Source organism: Nothobranchius furzeri, chromosome 2, assembly GCF_043380555.1.
Source record: "Nothobranchius furzeri strain GRZ-AD chromosome 2, NfurGRZ-RIMD1, whole genome shotgun sequence".
Classification (NCBI taxonomy): domain Eukaryota; kingdom Metazoa; phylum Chordata; class Actinopteri; order Cyprinodontiformes; family Nothobranchiidae; genus Nothobranchius; species Nothobranchius furzeri.
Genome location: NC_091742.1, coordinates 143743 through 168390, shown reverse-complemented (window position 1 = coordinate 168390; position 24648 = coordinate 143743). Strand labels below are relative to the sequence as shown.

The following is a 24648-nucleotide window of genomic DNA, read 5'->3' as shown; positions in this document are numbered from 1 at the left end:
TGGCTATTAATGCATTATCAAAATAAAAGTGCAAATTTGCATTACAATAAAAATCAGAAATGAAGTTCAGAGATAGTTCACATTTTGTTTTAAAACTAAACAAAATATTTTTATATGTGTTTGGTTTTATTTTTTTATTTTTTACTCTTATAGAAATTTTGTATTAAGTGTGTTCAAAATAACGTCGAGTAGCAACATTCCGAAAAACAGATTGTAATTTTTTTTCTGCAATTCTATTCTTTTAAGATTATGTGATATACTTTGAAACTTTACTACATTACAACCGCATATTATTTTTTCATGGATCCAAATTTTAAACTCATACTTGGAATGTCTGGTCACTAGACCTCATTGACATGAGATTTTACCTTATTTCAGTAAAAATAAATATAAATTTAATGTGGATCCTTAAGGCCTTATAAAAAGTGTGTGTGTGTGTGTGTGTGGGGGGGGGGGGGCAGTGCGGTGCATGTCCACCCCGCTCCCCCTAAAAGAAATACGCCCATATCATCGATTAAACTCCAAACACTAATTTTTATGCAGTTCAAAGTGTTCCATTCCCTTAGCTTTGCGCTAGGAGTCAGTATTGTCACTACCCACTCAGAAGTCACAACAGAAACAGAGAAATGGCATTGCGCATGCGTACACCACGTACACCGACGCATCGAGCTTTCTTGGCTGGATGCTAGCTGGCTAGCTAACGCGTTGTGAAGTCTCACGGGTTCGAAGGGGAACACGCAGCGGTGGAGAAGAAGGGCGACTGTTGAGCCGCTTCGAAATGGCCGGACAGCAGTTCCAGTATGATGACAGCGGCAACACCTTTTTCTATTTCCTTACGTCCTTCGTCGGACTTATTGTGATCCCGGCTACATATTATCTCTGGCCGCGGGATCAGAATGCTGGTAAGGCCTGTTGTGCTAGCTTAGCTTACTGGTAACAAGCTAACCCCTTACAGTTCAAACGTTTATGCACCTTTTTGGTTGTAAATGTTCCACTGCTTGCTTGTTGTTAATTTGCTTACGTTGCTCAAGAAGCCCGGCAATACAACAGCGTGCAGCTGAAGCTAATGTCGTCTCAATCATCTCACTTTTTTCTTATATATTTTGCTTCAAATCAGTCGGACTTTCTTGTAAAACTAATTCTTAAGGCTTTATGGAAGTATTGAAGTTTTCGTTTGACTTTGACTGTCTTATTCTTTTCAGTCAACTACTCAACAGTCTTCAGAGGAATGTTGATTATTATTTATTTGTTTGTGTGTTGACATTAACACTGCTATGTGAACCAATTTCTGCTTAATGCTTCTCCTCTTGTCCTCGACTTTTTAAAAATTTCTATGATCGGGTAAATAACTAAACAGAAAAGACTATAAGGCATCTAAAAAAACACTAGGAATTAAAAGGTAAAAATTGACCAGATAAGTGATCTCATTGGAAGAAAAATCAAAATAAATAATTTAAAACATTTGCACATTGTTTATGGAGATTACGGTTATTCTCTCCTGCTTAATCTGAAGCTTGAAAACATTTTTTCCTGTTCGAGTTTTTATTTGTTGACCCTGTTCTGATGTGTTCTTGTCAGCCGTTTGTTATCTTTTTGCCAGCCTAGAAAGCAGATTCTCTTATGTAACTAAAACTAATGTTTACCTCTATCGCTGACTGGTGACCAGTTTCTCATATCAGTTGTACAAATCACTACCAGTGAGTTTGATGCTAAAGGAAATCTAGCTGATGTGACGTTGGTTATGTGTTGCTAACCTGTTCCTGTTCTTTTTCTTGATAGAACAACTGCGTCTAAAGAGCCTGCGGCGGGTTCACGGCAGGTGTCTGTGGTATCGGCTCAGGTTGATGAAATCACAGCAAAGCATTGTCCCAACTCTAAAGTGAGTCCAGAGAACTGGATTTGTTCTTTTAGTTCTTGTGTCATAAGGTCTTCAATGCTTAAGTGTTGTTTAATTTGGATTCATTTCTTTCTTTATTTTTTGCTGTTATGGTTTTGTTTGAAACTTGAGAGCGTTGTTTTCACCCTTCTGTGTAAACGAGGCCATGTTTAATAGGAAGATTCAAGCCTGCATGTTTTTGTGGAGTAAATATTTCTAGAGCATCACCTTTTTATTACCTTGTGTGGTTCGTTTACTTGGCCCTCTTACTCTTTGACCACATCCTCCTCCAGTGTTTACATGTGAACATTCAGTATCCAGCAGCTCTGGTCACATCTCCTCTCACATGTGCTTTGTTTCCAAGTAAGGCATGTTTATATGTTCTCACCAAAAATCTGTTTATCTCCTCTCTCGTCACTCCCGTCTCCTAGCAATGAAAGTTATTATAGGAATGAGTCCTATGTCCTCCCTTTTGAGCATTTCAGATGACTAAGGCTTACCTTGTAAAATATAACAAATCTTTAGTTACCTAACAGTAGCTTTGAAAGTAATATGGTCAAATACTTTTCAAGTATGTGTAGAAACAAGTTACATGAGTAATCCTGAGTACTCATTTATCAACTTAGAAAATAAATATGAGAATATCTCAAATTAATGAGTATGGAAAAAATTACATTCAAGTGCCCTCTTATCAGGAGATTCAAACATAAATCATCTCAATTTATGGGACCACAAAAGTAAACAGAGTACTGACTCTCCTAACGAAGATATAAAAAAAACAGAGAAAAGTGCATCTCAAACCTGTAACATGCCAAATATTTGAGTTCTTGGGATCGATTTTGAGCCTTTGTGAATCGATTCAGAATCTTTATAAATAAGAATCCCGATTCAGACTTGAATCAATTTTTTTCAGCACCTCTAATGGATGCTAACGGAGGTTAGGGACTTCATCCCACAACCCTTAGGTTATGAGATGGGCAATTAAGTTAACTCCTCTGGCAACGTCTGAAATCAACATAGAATTATGACTCTTTAAACCAAATAAAGTTTTGTTTTAGCTATTCCAGCAATTATATGCACCCTTGTAACCTCTTGTCACAAAACTGAAAGAACCTAGAGCTGGGTTAAGCAAAGGAAAAAAAAAAAAAAAAGCTAATTTCAGGGACTACAGCAAGCTAAATATTTAGCCAGTTTGCCACAGTAATACCAGTAGTCATTTCATCCATAGTCACATATTTGCCACTACTACTAGTGGGCATGGCCCTCTCTAACTCCACTACCCACATTTACAATCGTCGGGCAAGAAATCCCTCAAAAGTCCTGCTGAGAAAACTTGTTTACAGGAAGTCATGAGACTGGAATCTAAACTCTAAAACACACAATTATTTTCTGCAATAAATGTTTATGAATGCTTTGAATGTGAGCTGTGTGACTGGGGTGTAAGCCTCAATGTGAAGATGTTCTTCAAAATGGAAACCCATCTGGTGGTTTTCCTCTGGACGTTTTCAGGAAAGCAGCTTTGCTGTTTGGGTGGGCGGTGTTCCTGCTGCTGGCTTACAAGGTCTCCAAACTGGACAGGGAGTACCAGGAATACAATCCATATGAAGTCCTCAACTTGGACCCGGTAAACCCACGCGTTTCTCTCTCATACAAACGGAATCTTCATTAATCTGTGATCTTTCTAGACATTTGACACATTTGTGTTGGATTTAAATAGAAGTAATGTAAACACTGTAGTAACAGTTTGTTTTGACTGTATTTTGTCTCCAGGGTGCGTCAGTGTCAGAAATTAAGAAGCAATACCGTATACTGTCTCTCAAGCACCACCCTGACAAAGGTGGAGATGAAGCCACATTCATGAGAATCGTCAAAGCCCATTCTGCGTACGTGATCCCCCGACTTTAACTTCAGTCCGTCGAAAACAGAAATCACTTTGTTGCAGCTTGTCATTTAGACTTGGCTGCTAAAATGTTTTGCCTCTTCTTCCACAGACTAACCAACGACGAGTCTCGGCAGAACTGGGAAATGTACGGAAACCCCGACGGCCCCGGAGGTAAGCTAAACTGCTAGCACGAAGACATCTTTAGTAGTTACGATCATGACTCGGCTTCTTGTTGACACGAGAAAAAAAATGTTTGACATCATTTCTTTTCTTCTTTCACACTTATTTACATGGTTAGTTAGTGCCAAACACTTTTTTATTAGCTACTTTTAAAGGTTCCATATCATGGAATATCATTTATCTTAAATAAAAGTTATTGTCAGCCTGAATTTATACTCAGAAATAAAATGCTTTGTTTCAGTGAAGCTCCGCCCACGCCTCCGACAAAACGTGCCTACAACTGTGACTACATGACGATAGTTTTATCTTGTGCTGACCTGGGGAGACAGGCTTCAGACAAGAGACTTCTGGCACTCACAGAGCACAGACGCTTCCCTTTTTGCTCCCTCATCTTTTTTCCCAAGGCTCTTTGTCCCGTCTGCCTACAGAGCGCTTCTCTGCATTTCCTCTGGAAATCACTATTTTTCAGAAATTGATTTAATTAATTGGTCATTCAACGCGATTAATAAGATTTTCTCTACGATGAGAATGGAGGAGGGGGCTCGCGCTTGCCCTCACGGGACACACGCAGCGGGATATATGCTCGATTCCTGGAAGAAGTGGAATGTCATCTGTCTCTCTCAGCTGTCCATTGAGGACGTCGAAGATGTGTGGATATTTGTCCTGATGATCACTGGATTTCTTCTGATTGGAGTGGGAGGATATCTGGTTTTCCGAAAAATTGGGATGACAGGAGCGATTGGAGGGCGACCCGCACCCATGGACGGCACCGTCCGGGCGGAGACCTCACAGACTGGGACGTTACTCGAGGTGAATCGTAAGCTGGACAATGTCTTAGCTGCGTTACCGGTGTTAGTGCGCAAAATGGATGTCATCTCGGAGAGGGTCACCGGACAGTGTGGAGATGTTTAATCACCGAATTGGCTTCACTGGAGGACTTGAATGATCAATACAGACTTTAAGGCAGAGAGGAAAATTATCTCTGCCTGACTCAAACAAAGTCCTGTTATCCAATCTGACGCCACAAGCAGCCTTGGAGTTGCGTGCAACAACCCCCACGATGGAAGGAATGCATACAGATGCAGTGAAAACCCTACCTACCCCCCCGCCTTCAGATTGTGGTCTCTGCAGCGAGGTCATCAAAATGGAGGCACTCAATGTGCTCTGTGCTTTCCCATGACCTCCCACCCACCTGTGGATTCAGTTGGCCGAGCGCCACACGGGCTGCTCCCACTGAGGAAACCAGGATCCCAGCCCCCCCCCCCCCCCCCCCCCCCTTACCGGGTCTCATGTTGTGAACTGTGACGTTCGTGCTTACATGTTGAGGTGTTTTTTTGCATAGTCGAGCTACTCCCTGCTGGGTGTAACTCAGCTCTGCCTTTTTTTCCCTCCCCCAATCCTCCTCATGTAATCCCCTCTTCATCTATTATCTAACGGTAGCGCGACTCTTGTTGCGAATGACCACAGTACCAATTCTTCTGTACTGAAACAATTGCCCCTCGGGGATGATTAAAGTTTTTTGATTGATTGACTAGCTTCTGGGAGAGCAGCAGGGCCTAATGACAAGACTAGTGTCCATTGACGCTTACAAGAGTTTCAAAGTAAAACTCAAAATTAGCAGCTGAAACATGAAAATGCATGAATGCAGCCTAAAATGGGTTTGGGTTTATTTTTTTCCATGAGGAAAAAAATATCACGTGGTAAAAAGTTCCAAAAAGTGGATTTTCCATGATATGGCCCCCTTAAATTTAAAGATCAGATTAGTCATCATGCTTTGTGTTTAACAAACTTATTATCTCATGTTTTTCTAGCCACCAGTTTTGGTATCGCCCTCCCTGCCTGGATTGTTGACCAAAAGAACTCGATGCTGGTAATTTGATTACTGATGAAACGTAATCGTAGCATAACCAAACACTATGGATGTGACTCTGAGCTTCTCCTGCCGTAGGTGCTGTTGGTGTACGGACTTGCCTTCATGGTCATCCTCCCTGTAGTGGTGGTACGTTTCTGCGCTGTTTGAAAACGTTAAAATGTCCCTACACTGAATTCCTCCAGATTCAAAACATTTTCATTCCAACTTTTTGCCTCGTTTGTCCCTCTGCTTCAGGGCACGTGGTGGTACCGCTCCATCAGATACAGCGGAGACCAGATCCTCATCAGCACCACCCAGCTCTTTATGCATTTTATGTACAAGACGCCAAACATGAACATGAAGCGTGAGTTTCCCCCCAGGAAAATTCAAACACTTTGAATGAAGAAGCATCGAGATTAATGAGTGGAAAGATCAGAATTCTATTCTAATGTTGACCAAATCCTCCCTCCATCCAGGTTTAACCATGGTGCTGACGGCAGCATTTGAGTTTGATCCTCGTAGCAACAAAGAAGCCACCATCAGACCCACAGACAACATTGAAGTGCCACAGGTAACGTTCAGCATCGCTGTTGTCTTAATCAGAGATTAAGATTACGTTTTTATTAAATGGTTGCCCTCTGTAGGTACAGCCACTAATTGATTAGGTTGTTTCTGTATGAAGCTAAAAAAGATGAAAATAATTCAGAGTTTTTCCTGTTTGGCTTGCAGTTGATCCGTGAGCTAGGAAACATCAACGTAAAGAAGAAGGAGCCTCCGTTCTGTTATCCCTACAGCCTAAAGGCCAGAGTCTTGGTGCTGGCTCACCTGGCCCGTATGGAGGTGTCGGAGGAGTTAGAGGAAGGTAGGACTCAGTAGGGCTGGGCGATATGACGGTTTTAGACCGTTTTACGATCTACACATCTGACGGCCTGTCATTTTTGAGAGACCTTTTTATCACGATTCACAGCTCTACTGTTGAAATTCTGCCTCTGAATGAAACGGGAACTTACCTCAGGTGAATGACACGCCTTTGTTTGACCCTTAACCAATCAGAGTGAGTCATAGTAATATATTAATGCCCCGCTTGTTTTCACCTGTGTGTGAACAAACATGGCTTCGGCCGCGGCTGAGAGCGACAACGAGGTTTTCGTTCCAAAGAGGAACGCCTCGTCCATTATATGGAACTGGGTTGGTTTTTCACCAGATGACAAAGAGCAGCGAAACGTCATTTACAAGGAGAGCATCAAGGCAAGTGATGGCAACACCACAAACTTGTTTAATCACTTGAAAAGAAGGCATCCCAAACAATACAATGACAGCCAGCTGGCAACTAAAGCTAAAAAGCCTGCGGCGGCAGCGGCTAGTGCTTCTTCCTGGCAGCAAACGCTAACAGAACTCACTCCCTACGACAGAGACAGCAGACGATGAAACAGCGTGACCGATGCAGTGACGTACCACTTGGTTAAAGATTTGTGTCCCGTGCGAACAGTAGGAGTGGGATTTAAGAAAATGATAAAAACATTGGATCCGCGCTACGAGTTTTCCAGCCGCAAGTATTTTTCGAACACCGCCATTCCACGCATGTACGCTGAATGCAAAGTGAGAGTTGCAGAAAATATTCAGAATGCGCAGTTTTTTGCTACCACAAGGTCCAGCCGCACATCAGAGCCGTATTTGAGCTTAACTATCCACTACATGAGCAACTGGGAGCTACATAGTATTTTGAACAAGTTAATGTTTGCACAATACATTTGCAATTGACATGTTTGCACTTTAAATATGTTTACGATTTTAATTTATGTTAAGTTACTTGAAAAACGAGAAAAACTGATTTTTGTAATTGTTTCTCTCAGGGCTTTTATCATCTCTGGTGTGAGTTTAAAATATAAGTATGTTAGCACTGTGCTGATTATCCCTAATATGAATAAATGTTTATTTATTCAATGTTTCTCTTCTTTAATACGCAATTGAAGTTTTGCTATTCATGGATAAAAAATCGTGATAAAATCGAAATCGTGATAAAATATTGGAAAAATCGTGATATTCTGTTTTGCCATATCGCCCAGCCCTAGGACTCAGTGGTGTTTTGACCTCAGTTCACTAAATTTGGTTTACACGAATGTGCTCTTTCACTGTAGTAGAAAAGGTGGGTTCACTGTTAAAAAGTCTAGGAGAAGAACAGTTAAATGGTGTTTCCAGATGGATTCATTCTCCTTTTAGACACACAAATTAATTTAAAACTTTATGTTTTTGTTTCTGCATCAGATCAGAGGTTTGTGGTGAGGAAAAGTCCAGCTTTCCTTCAGGAGATGATCAACGTGGGCTGTCAACTAACCATGATGGCCAACAGCAGAGGAGGTACGCACTAGGGCTGCCATCATTGAATATTCTATTTGACAACGTTTCAAGTGAAACGAGACTGTGGTCTGCTGCTAAAATATGAAGATAAAAACAAAATGATAAAATGCTCAATATGTATTAAACTGGAGTTGTGTAGTTTCTATATGATATTTCTAGGTAATAAATATTTAATGGAACCAAATTTTACTTATGTCATTAACATGTTCAGTACTAAGCTACTGGAAATTATTAGCCTGTCCTGCCAGACTCGTCCTCTGTTTAATTCTGCGCAGAGAATGAGTCTGGTTACTCGCAGGCAGAGAGGCACATGAGGGGCGGGACTAGGCAGCTCAAAGTAACCAATCAGAAGAAGACGGAAATGCCGATTTTACCGTATTTTTTTATTTTATTTTTTGAAGAAAGGCTTTTAGCACTTCTACTTATTGGGGTTTTAAAAAAAAATCAAGTAATTTAGAACAGAGGAAAGCCGCAGCAAACTGTTTCAGTCGCCATGTTTATGACAAACTCGGCGTTGCGGTGTGTGACGTACGCTACTCAGCGCTGATTGGCTCGGTTAGAATTCTCAGGGGGTGGGGTTATTTGAATAGGAGAGTTCCCAGACCCTTTCTCTGTGCAGAATTAAAGGGACATTATGGAAGTTTGACAGCCAAAACATGTATAGAAATAATAAATGTCTGCTTCATACATTCTCCTGCAATGCCCTGGTCCTGTAGAATGAGCCCTGGCATGTTTACTGTGATCGCCTGTTTTTCTGTAAAATCACAGAAAAAGAGAGTTGCTCGGGTTGAGCAGGCTGCTTCATGCACGTTCACGCTCAGGCATAGCCCTCCAAACCGTTCTTTGAACGTTGTTTTAGCTGTCATCAAGAATATAAATGTTACAGATACAGAAGACGTCACTGGTGGTTTATCTCGTCTAATAAGACGTGCAGAAGACCCGGGTTTGATTCTGGATGTGACATAGTTGTTTTAGAGTTTATTTTTTACATCAATGGTATATTTTTTACAGTAAGATGCCCACATTTTTATTTGAGACTCGCTGAACGGCATTGAATTCACAGATAAAAAAGATGTGGGTTCAACTTTCATTTTGGAACAATTTTTCAAGCAAGGGAAGGGAATGATCTGAGCATGCAGGAGGACTGACCCATCATAAACCTTTGTCGGCTGTGCTGAAGAGAAAGGTACAGAACCACATTATTTAATTAATTAGCTGCGTGTTCTCCTGTCCTCTGTCCTCTGGGACGCACGCGCACACACACGCACGCACACACACACACACGGGACTGTCTCAGCTGTTATTTTCGTTAAGGAGTGTGCACATACAGCATGCGCACCTCGTGACGAGCCTACTATTGAAGCTGCCGTTACGCTTTTGGCCCGAGGGGGCAATCACAAGCATAAAAATTCAAAACTCCGTTAAGTCCCTTTAAACAGAGGAGTCATCTGACAGGCCAGGCTAGGAAATTAAAACATTTCATTTCTACTGGTAATAATGTAATGGTGGCATATCTATTTTATTATGTAGAGGTTGGCAACATAATTCAGACTAAATTATATTCAAATATAGAAGCGTTTGTGAATTACATGCTACAACAGCTTGACATAGGCCTGCTGCGGTTAAGGTAGCTGCTGCGGCTCTCTCCCACACCGCTGCAACGGCAGACATCCGCAAAAACAAGAGGGTGGGATTTTTCTTCCGGTTTTAGAGTTTATTTATTCACAACAGTCACGTTTTTTCTGAACCCCACTTAATCATGAGCGTGCTAACTGCTAGCATTAGCAAATCTGCTTGTAATTTCACTCTTGATCCTAAACTTTAGAGCGTCTCTGCCTTTTCCTGTGGTTTGTGTCTTTGCTTTTTCTCCACAGCATCTAGATTACCACATAGTGCACCAGTAAAATTGTTCAGACTGTGGTTTGCACATTTAACAAAGCTTCCAATCATTAAATAATGAATCGAGGAATTTAATGAAGCGAACCATTCCATGATTCGTTTCAGACCCAACACACACACAAGTTGCATCACACGATCCTTTGATCCCTTCCCCACACTGACCGAGAGGGTGCTCGCTGCAGAACCACAAAGGTGGAGCTGCACCAGAGTCAGCCCCGCCCATTCACGCAATCTCAGCCTAACCCACTGACTTCCGTTTTTGTTTTCAACTTGATCGCAAACTGACCTGACCCACATGAATTACGGCTGTTACTAGTTTACAGTCGTTAATGCTATGTTCTATGCTCCAATTAAACAAGAGAAATATAATGTGCTACATGACAAAGACTGAATATATCTAGAAATGAAAAGGTTTCTTTTAGCGAATATCTGCCCACAGCCGGTCTAACAAAACTGGTGTACGACAGCATGTCAGACTTTTGAATGGGCTCTGGTAGTCTAGTGGCAAGATCATCCGAGTTAGTTTTTGCTTTGCCCTCAGCTGATGCTGGTTCGATTCTCGGTGGGGGCGTCAGCAATCTATTTAGCCAGCTGAAACATTTAATTTGTTTATATTTTAGTTGTAATGTTTATTTTCAGCAAAAATATTTATGTCTCTAAAAGTTCTTTGAATTTGGCCGTTCCTAAACAGCATTTTAGTTGAAACTCTGCTCACAAATGGACTCACACTGGCTAAATAAACGCATAAATAAATAAATAAATAAACACATTAGTCATATGTTAAACAGTATACCAGTAAATTGTTGTAAACATAGTACTGGCAAGTGTAGCTAGAAATGAAGAAAAGGGGTTGTAAACTACCTAAAACTTACACTACTGGGAGGCGAACCTGCGCAAAACTGCATATCAACCTGACTCCATAACCACTACACCACCACATCTGTTATAAATCGTGTGGCGTTACATGTGATTGTGCTGCCCAATGTGTCTCTGAGATGGGTTGTATGGTTTATTGGCGGTGTCTCAGTAGAAGTCATTTCAGAAATAATTTGTCAGAAAATTCACAGAATATCCAGATTTGAGAACCAAGACCAGACCCGCTTCGGGGGAGGAGACCAAATTGAAGCTGAGATGGGAGGAAAATGCATGAATGAGGCTAAAAATGACTTTGGCGTGTTTCTTATGAGGAAATGACAATATAACATGATTAAAAGTTGCAAAAGTTAGATTTTTAATTATATGCAACCTTTACAAAAACTGTTCAATTAACTTCTCAACTCCATCCTCAATGTTGCATTTTTTAGCTATAACACCCTCGTTGGTTCCAGAATGCTATCAAGTCTGACAACTGGAAGGAATTGGACTGACTCTGATGGAATGGGCGGGGCTGATTCTGGAATGGGCGGGGCTGACTCTGGTGCAGCTCCACCTTCTGATGCAGCTCCGCCATTGTGGTTCTGCAGCGAGCACCACTTGCACTGACCTGCTTCTCCTCAGGTTTCCACGCTCCTCGACTGGTAACCATTGAGAACTGCATGAAGCTGACCCAAATGATCGTTCAGGGTCTGCAGGAGTCCAAGTCGCCTCTGCTGCAGCTCCCTCACTTTGAGGAGGAGCATCTCCGCTACTGCATTTCTAAGAAGGTAAACTCTACCTGTGTTTGTTTTCACTTCACATCTGTGACCTTTTCCCAAACATTTCAGCACTGTTTCATTAGTTTAGTGGGTTATGATCAGATATTTTGGAGAATGACACGAGAATGACACTAATACATCAGAACTACATTTAATCAATTTTGGAAGTTGGGGGGTCAATTATTTCATGCTTCTCCTCATTTTTGTGTAATTTATTTCAAAAATTGAACATTTATGTTTTTTACATAAACATAAACATTAATGTATTTCCTAATCGATGGCGAGCAGTGGTTTCTGCACGTTTATTGGAATAGAAACAAATTGTGTGTTTCTGCTGCAAAAACTGCAAAAAACGCTAGGAAATGTCAGCAAATTCTGTCAAATCCGTAACAAATGCTGAACGTGAGGCTCGACTCACATCGGTTTCAATCTTCTCTTTAGTATAAGGTGCGAACCCTGCAGGATCTGGTGAGTCTGAAGGACTCCGACAGACGCAGCATGCTGCGCTTCCTGGGGGAGGAGAAGTATGATGAGGTCATGGCGGTATTGGGAACCTTCCCTCACATCACCATGGATACCAAACTTCAGGGTAAGCTCTAACAGATGCATCTTCACACCATTTGGTGTCCTGAAGATGATATATGTGAGAAAAGCCAATTGTGTGGATGTGAATCTGCGTTAAAATGTTTGTCTCTCTTTAACAGTCCTTGATGATGAGGACAGCAATAACATCACAGCAGGCTCAATCGTGACAGTAACTGTCACCTTAACCAGAAAGCGCATGTCGGTAGGTGAAACTAACCTTTATTTATGCAGTTCTTTGGATGACCACTAGGGTGTGCTGTTGATAGACTTGGTTTGTTTGCAGGATATATTTGAAAAAGAGCAGGAATCAACATGTCAAGGAGATGAGGCGGCCAACACAGAGGAAGCGGTAAGAACAACAAACCGATGACACGTCAGGGTCCTGCTGTTTGTAAATTTATTAACTTGAGATTCCTGCTGTTTTTTAATTTTTTATATTTAAAACAGGGAGATGCAAATAAAGCTAAAACCAAAGTGTGGCAGAACAAGAGTAAAGGGGCGAAGAAGGCGGCCAAGTCCAAGAGGAAAAAGTTAACCAAGAAGAAGGCCACTCCCGCTCTTGCTAAAACCAAGCAGGCTAACGGCAACGTGACAGGAAATGTAACCCTCCATGTTAAAGCTGCTTCCTGTTTCAAACTCCTCCTCATTTCACATGATTTTGAAGAATGTTTGTTGTGTTTTGGTCCCAGGAAGCTACGGCTGCAGCAGTAGCAGCAAAGGAGGAAGAGGATGAAGCTTCAGACAAAGGCAGCGAATCAGATGAAGGTGAGGCTAATAAAGATTCACCCAGCGAGAGAGACGAGGACAGCGACAAACAGAGCGACACCGAAGTAGACGAGGTGGCCGGAGACGACGAGGAGGTCAGAGAGCATTTAAGATTCAGAGAAGTTTGTGTCAAATCCCTGGAAGTCTAATTCTCGGCTTGTCTCACCCTCTCAGGAGTGGGAGGCCTTGCAGCAGAGCATCCAGCGGCGAGAGCGGGCGCTACTCGAAACCAAATCAAAGGTGACGCATCCCGCTTACAGCCTCTATTTCCCCGAGGAGAAGCAGGAGTGGTGGTGGCTGTACATCGCCGACCGCCGGGATCAGACCCTCGTCTCCATGCCCTACCATGTCTGCACGCTAAAAGACTCAGAAGAGGTGGGAGCAGGCTCCACCCCATTCATGTTTAAGTGATCAGTTTTATCTGATTCTGTCTTTTCTTCAAATGTTTTAGATCCACCGATAATCTGAGGTCCGGAGCTCTCAATTAAGATGTTTCTACTTGTGCAGTCTAACTCTTCAAATTTTATTGCTAGGCAACTCTTTTCACTTGTCATTATTTCCTCAGGGTTGTGAGAGCGTGCGTGTGTGTGGTTATTTAGAACAATTCCACCTCTTGACTCCGGTGTTCTCCAACAGTAACTCAGATTGTCAGCGAGCTGAACGCTTAACGAGTGTCTGGTGTGACGCTGCGTGACCGTCCGTCAGCGCTCCGTAGGGAGTTGCACCTTTCATGCACGATGGGTCGCTGGCTAGCAATCAATCAGTCTGTCATCACAGCTTCCTGTCGTGTGTGTGTGTGTGTGTGTGTGTGTTTGTTTGTTTGTTTAGGGAGGACAGATTGGCTGCTTTCCCCAACAGGACGGGGCCATAAATAAGCAGCCATGTTCAGCCTTTATTCTGCACCTTCATGCTGAATAATAAATGGCCTCATTGTGCCGATAATTAGATGTTTGCGGTCTAATTGCACAAACTAATAATCACAGCCGGAGGCAGCCGCGGTCTAATATTTACACTTGGACCCTTTCATCATGGTTCGGTTCATTTCACACTACCTTCCTCACTCTGCCCTTTTGCTGACAGATGATTGGGTGAGCTTGTTGAATAAAAGTCATTTTATTTTATCTGCTTAGGTGTAGGGCCACACCTGGCAACATGAAACAGAGGCAGGGTGCATCAGAAACAGCATAGCGTAGTTCTTTGTGTATTTTGCCAACAGACGTGGTTGACTGCAGAAGGTAAAGTTTCAAACAGAGATCTTGCATGATGTGGGGCACGTGGCAATAAGTTGGAGGTTACTCTCAGCTATTGACACTCATTTCCATTGTTTTACAGGTGGAGCTCAAGTTTCCTGCTCCCTCCAAAACCGGAAACTACCAGTACTCCGTCATCCTCCGCTCTGATTCCTACCTGGGACTGGACCAGATCAAACCACTTAAGGTGATGACTAGCTTTTACTAAGGTTTATGTCTCTGCTAGTCAGCAATTATTGATCACTTTAATAACAAATCACATTTATCCTAAAACCTGGAGGCAAATGCTGAGGTTAAATGGAGACGGTACCCAGGTAAATGGAGTATTTTGGTATTGAAGACCCGGGGTCTCATTATAAATCTTACGTAAGTCACTTTCTATGCAGTAAAATATCTGGAAAGAATCGGATCAGCCGTTAAATAAAGATGGGCTGATGTTAACTAGTAGTTCTTTCCATTGGGTTGCTATTTGAGTGTGCTTTGGGGGTCATGTTGTATTTGTTTTGGCATGATCTGATAGTGATGCAGCCTGGGATTTTTTTAACTAAATTAGAGATACAAATGTAGGGAATGTGGACACTTAACACGGTGTTGTAGAGTTAATCTGTGAAGAAATAAACGGTCAAACACACAATCAAACAACACATTCACTTACTTTAGCAATTAGGGTGTCTTTAAAACAGTCCCACAAGATCTGTGGATTAACGCTGCTTCTGAATTCGCCGGGTGTCGGATGTCGGTGCCACCGTGAAAGCTTCCCTTCTGGAAATCTCCGGAGGAAAAAAATTAGGGTGGGACACCTTCCGTTTTTAGTAAAATATTGAAAATAAAACACAGAAATAGCGTTTTAATTTAGGAAAAATGGCTCGCCGGATTAATGAATAAGACTAATTATTGAAAGACTGGCTGGCTCCCCATTTATGTAGAGTTAATCTGCATACTGAAAACACCTCTGTTGCTATTCAGTGGAGATTCCGAAAATGACCAATCCGATTAACCTATGAAGCTTATATCGTATATATAAATATCCCAGATACTTGTATAACGATCTAAGTTCATACATCAACCTGTTTGATCTAATTTTAAATCCAAAGATTAATGTTTAATTTAGATAATTAAATGTAATAGCAAAAGTTATTTTGAATCAGAAGCTAGGATCTTTGCTTTCAAATGACCAGAAATCTTATACCTTTTCTGTGTTTCGTTTCAAAAAGGAGGCAATTTTAAAAGTGAAGAAATTTATTACTAACAATTTTAAACTGAAAGATTTGAAACGACAATTATAAAATGACAATTCATGGATGGCAATTTTAATGACAATTTTTAACTGCTTTGATATTATACTTGTTTAAAAGCAAACCCCTGTGTTGGATGGAAAACTAATTTGAGAATGATGAGTTTGGATGCGTGAATGAAGTTCTCAGAGCTTTCTTTCAGAGAGAGAGTGAGAGTGAGAGAGAGTAGTTCTGGGTGAAGCATTGGTTTGCAGCTAACCTTAGATTCTTAGATATAAATAAATGCATACAGACGCCTTCTGTGTTCTACCTCACCTATTAGACGACCCTCTGGTTGGATCCGGAGGTCTGGGGAGCTGTCAGCTCGGGGCACTCAGGTCCGGCAGATGACCAAGTTACCGACGCTCTGGTCCAAGAGTTGATGTCAGGTGCACAGGAAAAATTGGTTTTGCGTCTGGGCAGATTCTTAAGGAATCTCTTAGCGTTAGCTGGTTCTTAGGCTTTCTTAGCGTTAGCTGCAGTTACAGGTGCGAGGCTATCCTGTCGACGTGACAGAACAGCTGTGTTGAGGCTGGGCGGCCGACCCTAATCCTCGGGATGCTCTCGTCGCCACGAAAGCATCAGCTTGGTTCAATAACTGACTCTAAGCTGCAAAAGCTCTTAGTTTTCACAAAAACCTCAGAACACACCCCTCTCCCGATAGGAAGCTGGAAATGTGGGTCAATGTGAAGCATTTACCTTGAAGTGAATCCTGCATGAGCTGGACACGTGCAAAGGCATCTTCTGGTTACTGAATAAACATTACTGATTATCATAAATAATAATTATTATTAACCAAATGTTAATAAGTCATTTCATTAATTAAAATACATTTAATATGAAAATGATGATTATTTATGATTATTATTATAAACCTTAATAATAATAAGCTTTTATTAAGTTATTTGATAATAGTTGAAGATGTCCTTCATCTTGGGATGGACACAGATAAACAGTCAGGCTGATGATTATTCTTCAGACACTCCGGCTCCTGATGGCTTTAATCTGTGGATAAAGGTTATATCTTGACCCAGCTGTGACCTAGCTGGAACGTGAACTTTGTCCCAGAAAGATGGTCATCCATAACGCTACAGTGTCGAAAGTGTAGGGAAATATAGGCTTCGTTTCATATTGGATCCCAACACATTTTCTAAATGCGGCCCTAGAAAGTTAAATATGTGAAATGCGTGTGCCATGAGTTTTGATAATTAGATTTACAGGTTGTAGCTAGATTTTAGGAGTGAAAATGAAAATACAAATAAAGGCTGAAATTACCCTGCCAGATATAGCTGTGTTTCCATTCCTGGAACTCCAGGATAATTCCTGGGATGGGAAAAATGACCAGGAGATAAGGTGTCCAAGTCCTCTCAGCTGTTATGTCTCCATTCAAATCCAGCCCTTTCAGAACTTCGAACAGACGTCAGCGTATCACGACTGCTTTGACTGTGAGTGATGTCACTGATCGGTGCCAAAAAGTGTCCACAGTAACATTAACTCATTCACTGCCAGCCATTTCCTGATCAGAAAAGCCCTTCGCTGCCAGCGGTTTTCAGCGTTTTCAATTCAATTCAATTTTATTTATATAGCGCCAAATCACGACAAGAGTCGTCTCAAGGCACTTCACATAATAAACATTCCAATTCAGGTCAGTTCAATAAGCCAATCAGAAATAATGTTTCCTATACAAGGAACCCAGCAAATTGCATCGAGTCACAGCAATCCTCATACTAAGCAAGCATAAAGCGACAGTGGAGAGGAAAACTCCCTTTTAACAGGAAGAAACCTCCAGAGAATCCTGGCTCAGTATAAGCAGCCATCCTCCACGACTCACTGGGGATGGAGAAGACAGAGCACACACACACACAGACAGACAGACAGACAGACAGAGAGAGTAATGTGTCTATAGTTATATTGTGATGTTCTAGTAAATATTCTATTTGGTGAGCGATAAACTTTATTGTATTTATCCTAGTGGATCTATGATTAAATGGATAAACTAGCAGTAACACGTCCAACGTCAAGGAAAGCAAAGAGTTATTATCAGGAGAGGGAGAATGTTTAAGTGGTTAGCAGCAGTGTGCTAGACGATGGCCCCCTCCATGAGGCCACCACAGCTCAGCAGAACATTGTTGTAGCTTCTTCTGGGGAGAAAAACACTTAGAGAGAAAATAAAGTTAACAGCTGAAATTGCTGAAAATAATACAGTTAAAGAGCAGACTGTAGAAGAAAGCAGTAGAGTGTGAAAAGTGGTCAGTGTGTCCTCCAGCAGTCTAAGCCTATAGCAGCATAACTACAGAGATAACTCTGGATAATCTTTCCTATTTAGATGGAGGCATGTTGGAGGCAGGGCAAGGGAGAGCCGTCTTTACCGACTGAACACTCCACCTCCCTGTACTCCCCCACTTGTCCAGATTTAGGCTAACATCAGTTTTTAACCATAAGCCCTATCAAATAAAAATGTTTTAAGCCTATTCTTAAAAGTAGACAAAGTGTCTGCCTCACGGACTAAAGCTGGGAGCTGGTTCCACAGGAGCGGAGCCTGATAACTAAAAGATCTTCCTCCCATCCTAATTTTAGATATTCTGGGAACCACCAGTAGACCTGCAGTCTGAGAGCGAAGTGCTCGGTTAGGAACGTATGGAACAATCAGATCACTGATGTATGATGGAGCTTGATTATTAAGAGCTTTATACGTGAGAAGAAGGATCTTAAAATCTATTCTGAATTTAACAGGTAGCCAATGTAGGGAAGCTAAGACAGGAAAGATATGATCTCTCTTTTTAATTCTCATCAGAACTCTAGCTGCAGCATTTTGGACAAGCTGAAGACTTTCAACTACATTCTGTGGACTTCCTGAGAGTAATGAATTACAGTAATCCAGTCTTGATGTAATAAATGCATGAACTAGTTTTTCAGCATCACTCCTGGAAAGGATGCTTCTAATCTTAGCAATATTCCGAAGGTGGAAAAAGGAAATCCTACAAACCTGTTTAACCTGGGATTTGAATGACATGTCCTGGTCAAAGATAACACCAAGGTTCCTTACTTTGTTCTCGGAGATTAATGTAATGCCATTCAGGTCAGGTGATTGGCTAAGCAATTTCCTTTTCTGGATTTCTGGTCCAAAGATGAGAACTTCCGTCTTGTGTTGATTTAAAAGCAAAAAGTTTAGAGTCATCCAATTTTTTATGTCCTCAAGACAAGCCTGTAATCTACCCAACCGATTAGGTTCATCAGGGTTAATGGATAAATATAAATGAGTATCGTCAGCATAACAGTGGAAGTTTATCCCATGCTGTGTAATAATTTTACCAGTTGGGAGCATATATTTATAGTTAAGGCTGCAACAACGAATCGATAAAATCGATTACTAAAAGCGTTGGCAACGAATTGCGTCATCGATTCGTTGTGTTGCACAAGTCTTCCAAAGCCCCCCCCCGCCGTTGCGCGAAGACCGGAGCAAGTCAGATCAGCGCGAGGGAGAGCCGGCAGGTGTTTGGAACCGGTTCCGCCATCACGTTCCCGCAGACACTGGTTGATCATCCCGGGGCCAGACTAACATGTGGCTTTACAACCACAATGTCCTCGGAAGCGAAAACACTTTTAAAAGGGAGGGGGGTGTCCTAACTGTTGCTGTAGGCGTGTTGTGTGAGAGTGCAGTTATATACTGGTTAATGTATTTTTGAGTTCAGTTGCTTTCATGTGGCCTAATGTGAGTCCACTTAAAATGTTAAGTTTTTTGGTGATGTTTTGGAAATGGAATTTGGGGTCATTGGAATGATCAGCAGCATTTCTTGATGTGACCTTATGGCAGTTTCCTAGGGCATCATCACAAGGAGGGCGGCATCCATTATTAGGCCCGAGCAGTGAAGCTGCGAAGGCCTACTGTATCTGCTCCGTTTCTTATTATTTTTTTTCTTCCGCGTCTTTGAATGGCCTTTAGGGGGTCTTAGCATATCCAAAAACTCACCAAATTCTGGCTCAATATAGAAAGTGCGTGAAATTTACGTATTTCACTGGCGGTGTGAAAGTTGATTAAAAAATGGCTCGACAGCGCCCCCTAGAAAGTGAAAAATACCCCTCTCCATAAAGCTTAGTTTATCGTACAGTTATAAAATTTGGTATACCGGTACTACTCAACAGTCCGCACAGAAAAGCCTCTTGCAACCTTGGTCAATATCAAACAGGAAGTCGGCCATTTTGGGTTGAAATGGCGATTTTTAGCCGTTTTGGCCATTTCTAGGGTCTATATTTGGTTGAACAGTTTGGTCATTTTTCGCACGATTGTCTCAAAATAGTGCGAGATCGAACAGAAGCGATGGACGATTCAAATGAGACAATAAAATTGACTTTTCGTAAATACTGAAAGGGCGGGGCCAGGCCTCAAAGTTCGAGCACTCGCCAAAAAAATTCAAATTGCTATAATTTCACAAATGAAAGAATTACAGTTAAAGCAATTTCTAAGGACGGTCGTCATCGCCCTCCGAAGACAAATGAATGGTCGATTGGTGATGTCACATAAGCCCCGCCCCCTCAGGACTTAAAAGGTCAAGTTTTACTGGGAAATTTTCCAAAATTCGCCCTTTCAAATAATCATCCCAGATTTGTAGCAGGTAACTGAAGACAAGTTGGGGTTGCTTGGCGTCACTTTATGGGAGTTTTCTGCAGAAGGCGGGGCTGTGGCGGTGCGGCGAAGTCAGGCGTACCGCTTAGGCCTTACATTTGCCTCCCATTTCGTCATTTCTAGAGATATCGCCACGACACTTCTTGGGAGTGATCCTAGTCTGGCCCCAAAAATAATCTGATGTGAACATCCGGTGGGCGTGGCCTATTTTCTGAAATAGTGCCCCCTAGGACCATTAAAACTGTCAGCCCCAAGCCATGCTTTGACTGAGGAGTACAAAATTTGGTACACTAATGTGGTGTCTCAGGACCTACAAAAAAGTCTCTTGGAGCCAAGTGCAAAGTCGCACAGGAAGTCGGCCATTTTGGTCCAAGTACTCGATTTAGTGGTATTCGCACACGTAGTTTGGAGAGTGTTGCACCATCGCCCTTTTCACCAATCACCTTCAAACATCTGCTATACACTCTTAAGACATAGATGAAAAAATTCAACCATCCGATTTTAAATAAGTATAAAGGTGTGGGCGTGGCTAAGCCTCAAACTTTGACCTGTCGCCACGCCACTCCTTTTTTCACAGCTCCCTATTGGACTCCTTTTAACCAATCACCAGCAATCACTGGCAAATAGCAGCAGACAAGTTGAGGTCACTTGAGCCCCATTCCCACCTGTACCGGGTCGGCCCGGGCCGGGTAGCGTAGGTTGTTTACATATCTGGGTGGCCTGGAATTTTCCCGGGCCAACCAAGGCTCATTCTCGGCCCTCTTCCCGAGGGGTACTGCTTCAGGCCGACCAGGGCCAACACACCCACTGCTGACAAGAAATTCACACCTTCCATTAGAGCAAGCCTCTGATTGGTGGGTAGAATCAGCCCATTCACACCTTCCATTAGAGCAAGCCTCTGATTGGTGGGTAGAATCAGCCCACATGGGCTTAAGACAAGGATGTGTGGAATCAACCGGGCCAGGCTGGGGCCGACTGGGGCTACCCGGCCCGGGCCGACCCGGTACAGATGGGAATGGCCCATTGGTCTCCAGTACAGGCAGGTTTAGAATAAAGGCGGGGCTTTGGGAGCATGGCGAAATTCGCCATCACGCCATGGAAATACGTTTGTCTCTCATTTCTTCAATCATTGTGACATCGCCACACAATTTCTGGTGAGTGATCTTACTCTGACCCCTAATAGAATTGGACAGCTGAAGTTTGTGGGCGTGGCCTATTTTCTGAAATAGCGCCACCTAGGACCATTAAAACTGTCAGCCCCAAGCCATGCTTTGACTGAGGATCATGAAATTTGGCATACTAATGTAGTGTCTCAGGACCTACAAAAAAGTCTCTTGGAGCCAAGTACAATGTCACACAGGAGGTCGGCCATTTTGGTCCAAGTACTCGATTTAGTGGTTTTCGCACACGTTATTAGGAGAATGATGTCTCGTCGTCCTTTCCACCGATCACCTTCAAACTCCTGCTATATACTCTTGAGACATAGAGGAAAAAATTCAACCGTCGGATTTTAAATAAGTATAAAGGTGTGGGCGTGGCTAAGCCTCAAACTTTGACCAGTCGCCATTACGTTACTTGACTTAATAACTCCCATGTGCATGATCAGATCAATTTCAAACTGTGTCTGTGTGATCATTGACCACATCTGAAGACAGTGACAATGTGGACAGCTGACATCACCTAAGCCCCGCCCCCTGACTACAGGAAGTCTACTGTTTTATGATGAAATGCCCATATTTGTCTCCTCTAATTTAGTCAAGATGACACTAAGGTCATGCACTGTCTTCATGATGTTGTAATGACCATTCAGATCTGATAGCTTTTCAGAAAGGGAGGGGCTTTGATGCCATGGCGATTTCTGGCGTGACGCTGTGACCTTACGTTTGACTGTAACTTCCACAAACAGCCTCCGATTTGCCCGAGACCGAACATCACATCACCAGTGTGGTAAAGATAGAGTATCTCCTAGTGGTGAGACGTGTAATGGTGGGCTCAGAGGGGATGCTGAGTCAGGGTGAGGTGTGGACGAGGAGGCCGTTCACGGTTTCTGGTGTCGGGTTGGTTGACTTTCTGTTCTGCCAGACGTGCCCTGGTGCCCCCGGCTGCCGGCCAGGATGGAGAAGCGCGGAGCTGGGTTTGGAGAGCGTCGGGGATGGAGCGGAGGGGGTGCGGAAGGAGGGCGAGCAGCTTTGCTGCGAGGGCCGAACGACACTGCTTGCAGCTTTAATTTATTTTTTATTTTTTTTGTGTGTTTTGGTTGGTATTTTTTCAGTCGTTTTTGGAAATAGTGATTAATTTTGATTAATTCACAGCCTATGTTTAATTACATTTAAAAATGAGTCATTTGACATCCCCAATTATAATAAATGTCTACAGATGAGATCAAACAAGACAGATGAGAATTGCCTGAAGCTGTTTAACGTGGACCAAGCATTTTAGGTCACAGATAGGTGTAGCTTAAGGTCTCTGTCTATACACCTTATCCTCCCTTGCTCATCCCCTTCCAAAGTATTCTGAAGGCTTCATTTCTGGTTTTTCATTTTTTGAAAAATTAGGCAGAAAGAGGTGTTGTCTGGCGAGCCGCATGGTACACATGGAAGGGGCTGGGTGGAGTCAACACTTTCTTACTTGCTATGCTAAAAGTTCATGTTGTGTCATAATAGGCTGACTTTATTCTTTCTGATCTCCAGGGCAAAACAACAAACACTGAGCAGCTTATTATTGTCAAGCAAATCATTCACACCTCAACAAGCAGCTGTCATCACAAATAGCAGCTGTAAGACATTTTAGGTGAAAGCGTTGTTCTTCTGCTATTGAAGTATTTTCTAATAACGTTGTGTTTAATAAAGTGAAGGAAGGAGAGAAAAAACGTTTCCCTAGCAGTTTTAAAAAAATTTCCCCATGTAATCCCATTAATCGTGTCGAGACCCCATCCGATTCATCGATTATCCAAATAATCGTTTGTTTCAGCCCTATATATAGTAAAAAGAATTGGTCCAAGCACTGAACCCTGTGGTACTCCACAAGTAACCCTCGTTGAGTCGCAGAACGTTGCGCTCTATGGTGATGTCAATGCCAAAACTAACAAAACAAAGAGGAGACTCACCTCTTACATCAGGAAGAGTCTGCGTTTTGAGCGTTATCCGTTCTTTCATAATCCGTTGTTGAATTGTGATCGGCAGAAGCTTTTCCGGTTTGCGCATCACTTTTTTTTTACAGCGGCGGCCCAATACACATGGATTTTCTGCTTCCTGATCACATGACGTGTGACGTACGCAGATGAAGATCAGCTTTAAAGCTGGGATATTTGTTCTGACGCTGCGGGGGCTCGTTCCGACTCCAGATCCTGCCGTCTGAAGCTCAGCTGTGATGTTGTTCACTTCTAGTTCCTGGAAACGGTGCATCAGTATTTCTTTCCCCTGAGTACGAATTACAAGGCATTCATTCCTACTAGAGACTACTGCACATGTATTGATTAAATGAGTCACCCACTCCTTAAATGAGATGACGTGTGGTGAATTATGGGAAAGTGGGAGCCACATAAAGCTAAATAATCCCAATGCACATTACCTCATGTATTATGGAGGCTGTTTAAAAGCAAATACAAAAGTTAATCTAAAGTTCTGGTAGCACATGAAGTACAGCCGCAGACGGAGCTATAAAAGCTAATTTACTGTTTTCCCAGCTGGAGGTCCACGAGGCCAAGGCTATGCTGGACAACCACCCGCAGTGGGACATCCCCGACACAGAGGAAGAAGACGAGGAGCAGGAGGACAGCGAAGGCATTGAGGAGAGCGATGACGAGGATGAGGACAATGACTGAATGTGCAGTCGAAGGTGACGCCTATCCACTAGTGACGAGGAGAAGCAAAGCTGTGCCTGCCACAAACGACACATCACTGGGGACAGTTTCTACACGCAGAGCCCTCCACCATGTTAACTTTACAAAATGTTGTAAACCGTGACCCCACCTCTCTTCCTTTCTCCGATTTCCTCCTTTTACAGAGATTTGTTCATTTACTGTCTGCTGCTGGCGGAAGTGAATTCAGTGAATACTAACAGGCCTGAGTGAGTGTGTGAGAGGTGTGTAAGTGTCTGTACAGGTATGAGAGGAACACTTTGCACTGGAGGACCTTATTTCTTTTATGAAAGGAAGAGTGAGGATTATAGAACTGCTAAAAGTAACAAAACCTTTGAGACGGAATCTACAAAGCTTTAGACTTCTTTGTCTGGGAACTTTGGAGTCGACTATTAAAGAAACATTCTTCTCTTTTCAGTGCATGGGGGAGGGGGCACAGTTTTTGTTTTAATTTGTCATCCTTGTATTTCCATGTACTTGTACAAACCAGTGTGCACTCGCCGATGCGTCTACAGAGATACAATCTGCTTTTGGTTCTGTTAACGATGACCGTTCTGTCCTCAACATGATCCTTAAAGAATCAACTTGTAAATGGATCCCAACATGAATC

The 24648-nt window shown here is 42.4% G+C and overlaps 1 protein-coding gene across 1 annotated transcript; it reads left to right on the top strand.

Moving 5' to 3' along the window:
- The first annotated feature begins 645 nt into the window (after nt 1-645).
- sec63 (SEC63 homolog, protein translocation regulator) lies at nt 646-24648 on the top strand. The gene is made up of 20 exons (XM_015974464.3): nt 646-902; nt 1780-1879; nt 3386-3500; nt 3647-3759; nt 3868-3929; nt 5750-5808; nt 5887-5937; nt 6046-6154; nt 6267-6361; nt 6520-6652; nt 8056-8148; nt 11545-11690; nt 12123-12270; nt 12386-12468; nt 12550-12615; nt 12714-12866; nt 12956-13126; nt 13206-13406; nt 14364-14468; nt 23865-24648. Exons 1-20 carry the CDS (start codon nt 779-781, stop codon nt 24000-24002), a joined length of 2265 nt encoding a protein of 754 aa, XP_015829950.1. The 5' UTR covers nt 646-778; the 3' UTR covers nt 24003-24648.

Coding starts and splice junctions, on each gene's coding strand:
- sec63 (XM_015974464.3), top strand. CDS start 779: ATGGCCGGACAGCAGTTCCAGTATGATGACAGCGGCAACACCTTTTTC. Junction 6,362..6,519: donor ACAACATTGAAGTGCCACAG/GTAACGTTCAGC, acceptor TTTGGCTTGCAG/TTGATCCGTGAGCTAGGAAA. Junction 14,469..23,864: donor ACCAGATCAAACCACTTAAG/GTGATGACTAGC, acceptor CTGTTTTCCCAG/CTGGAGGTCCACGAGGCCAA.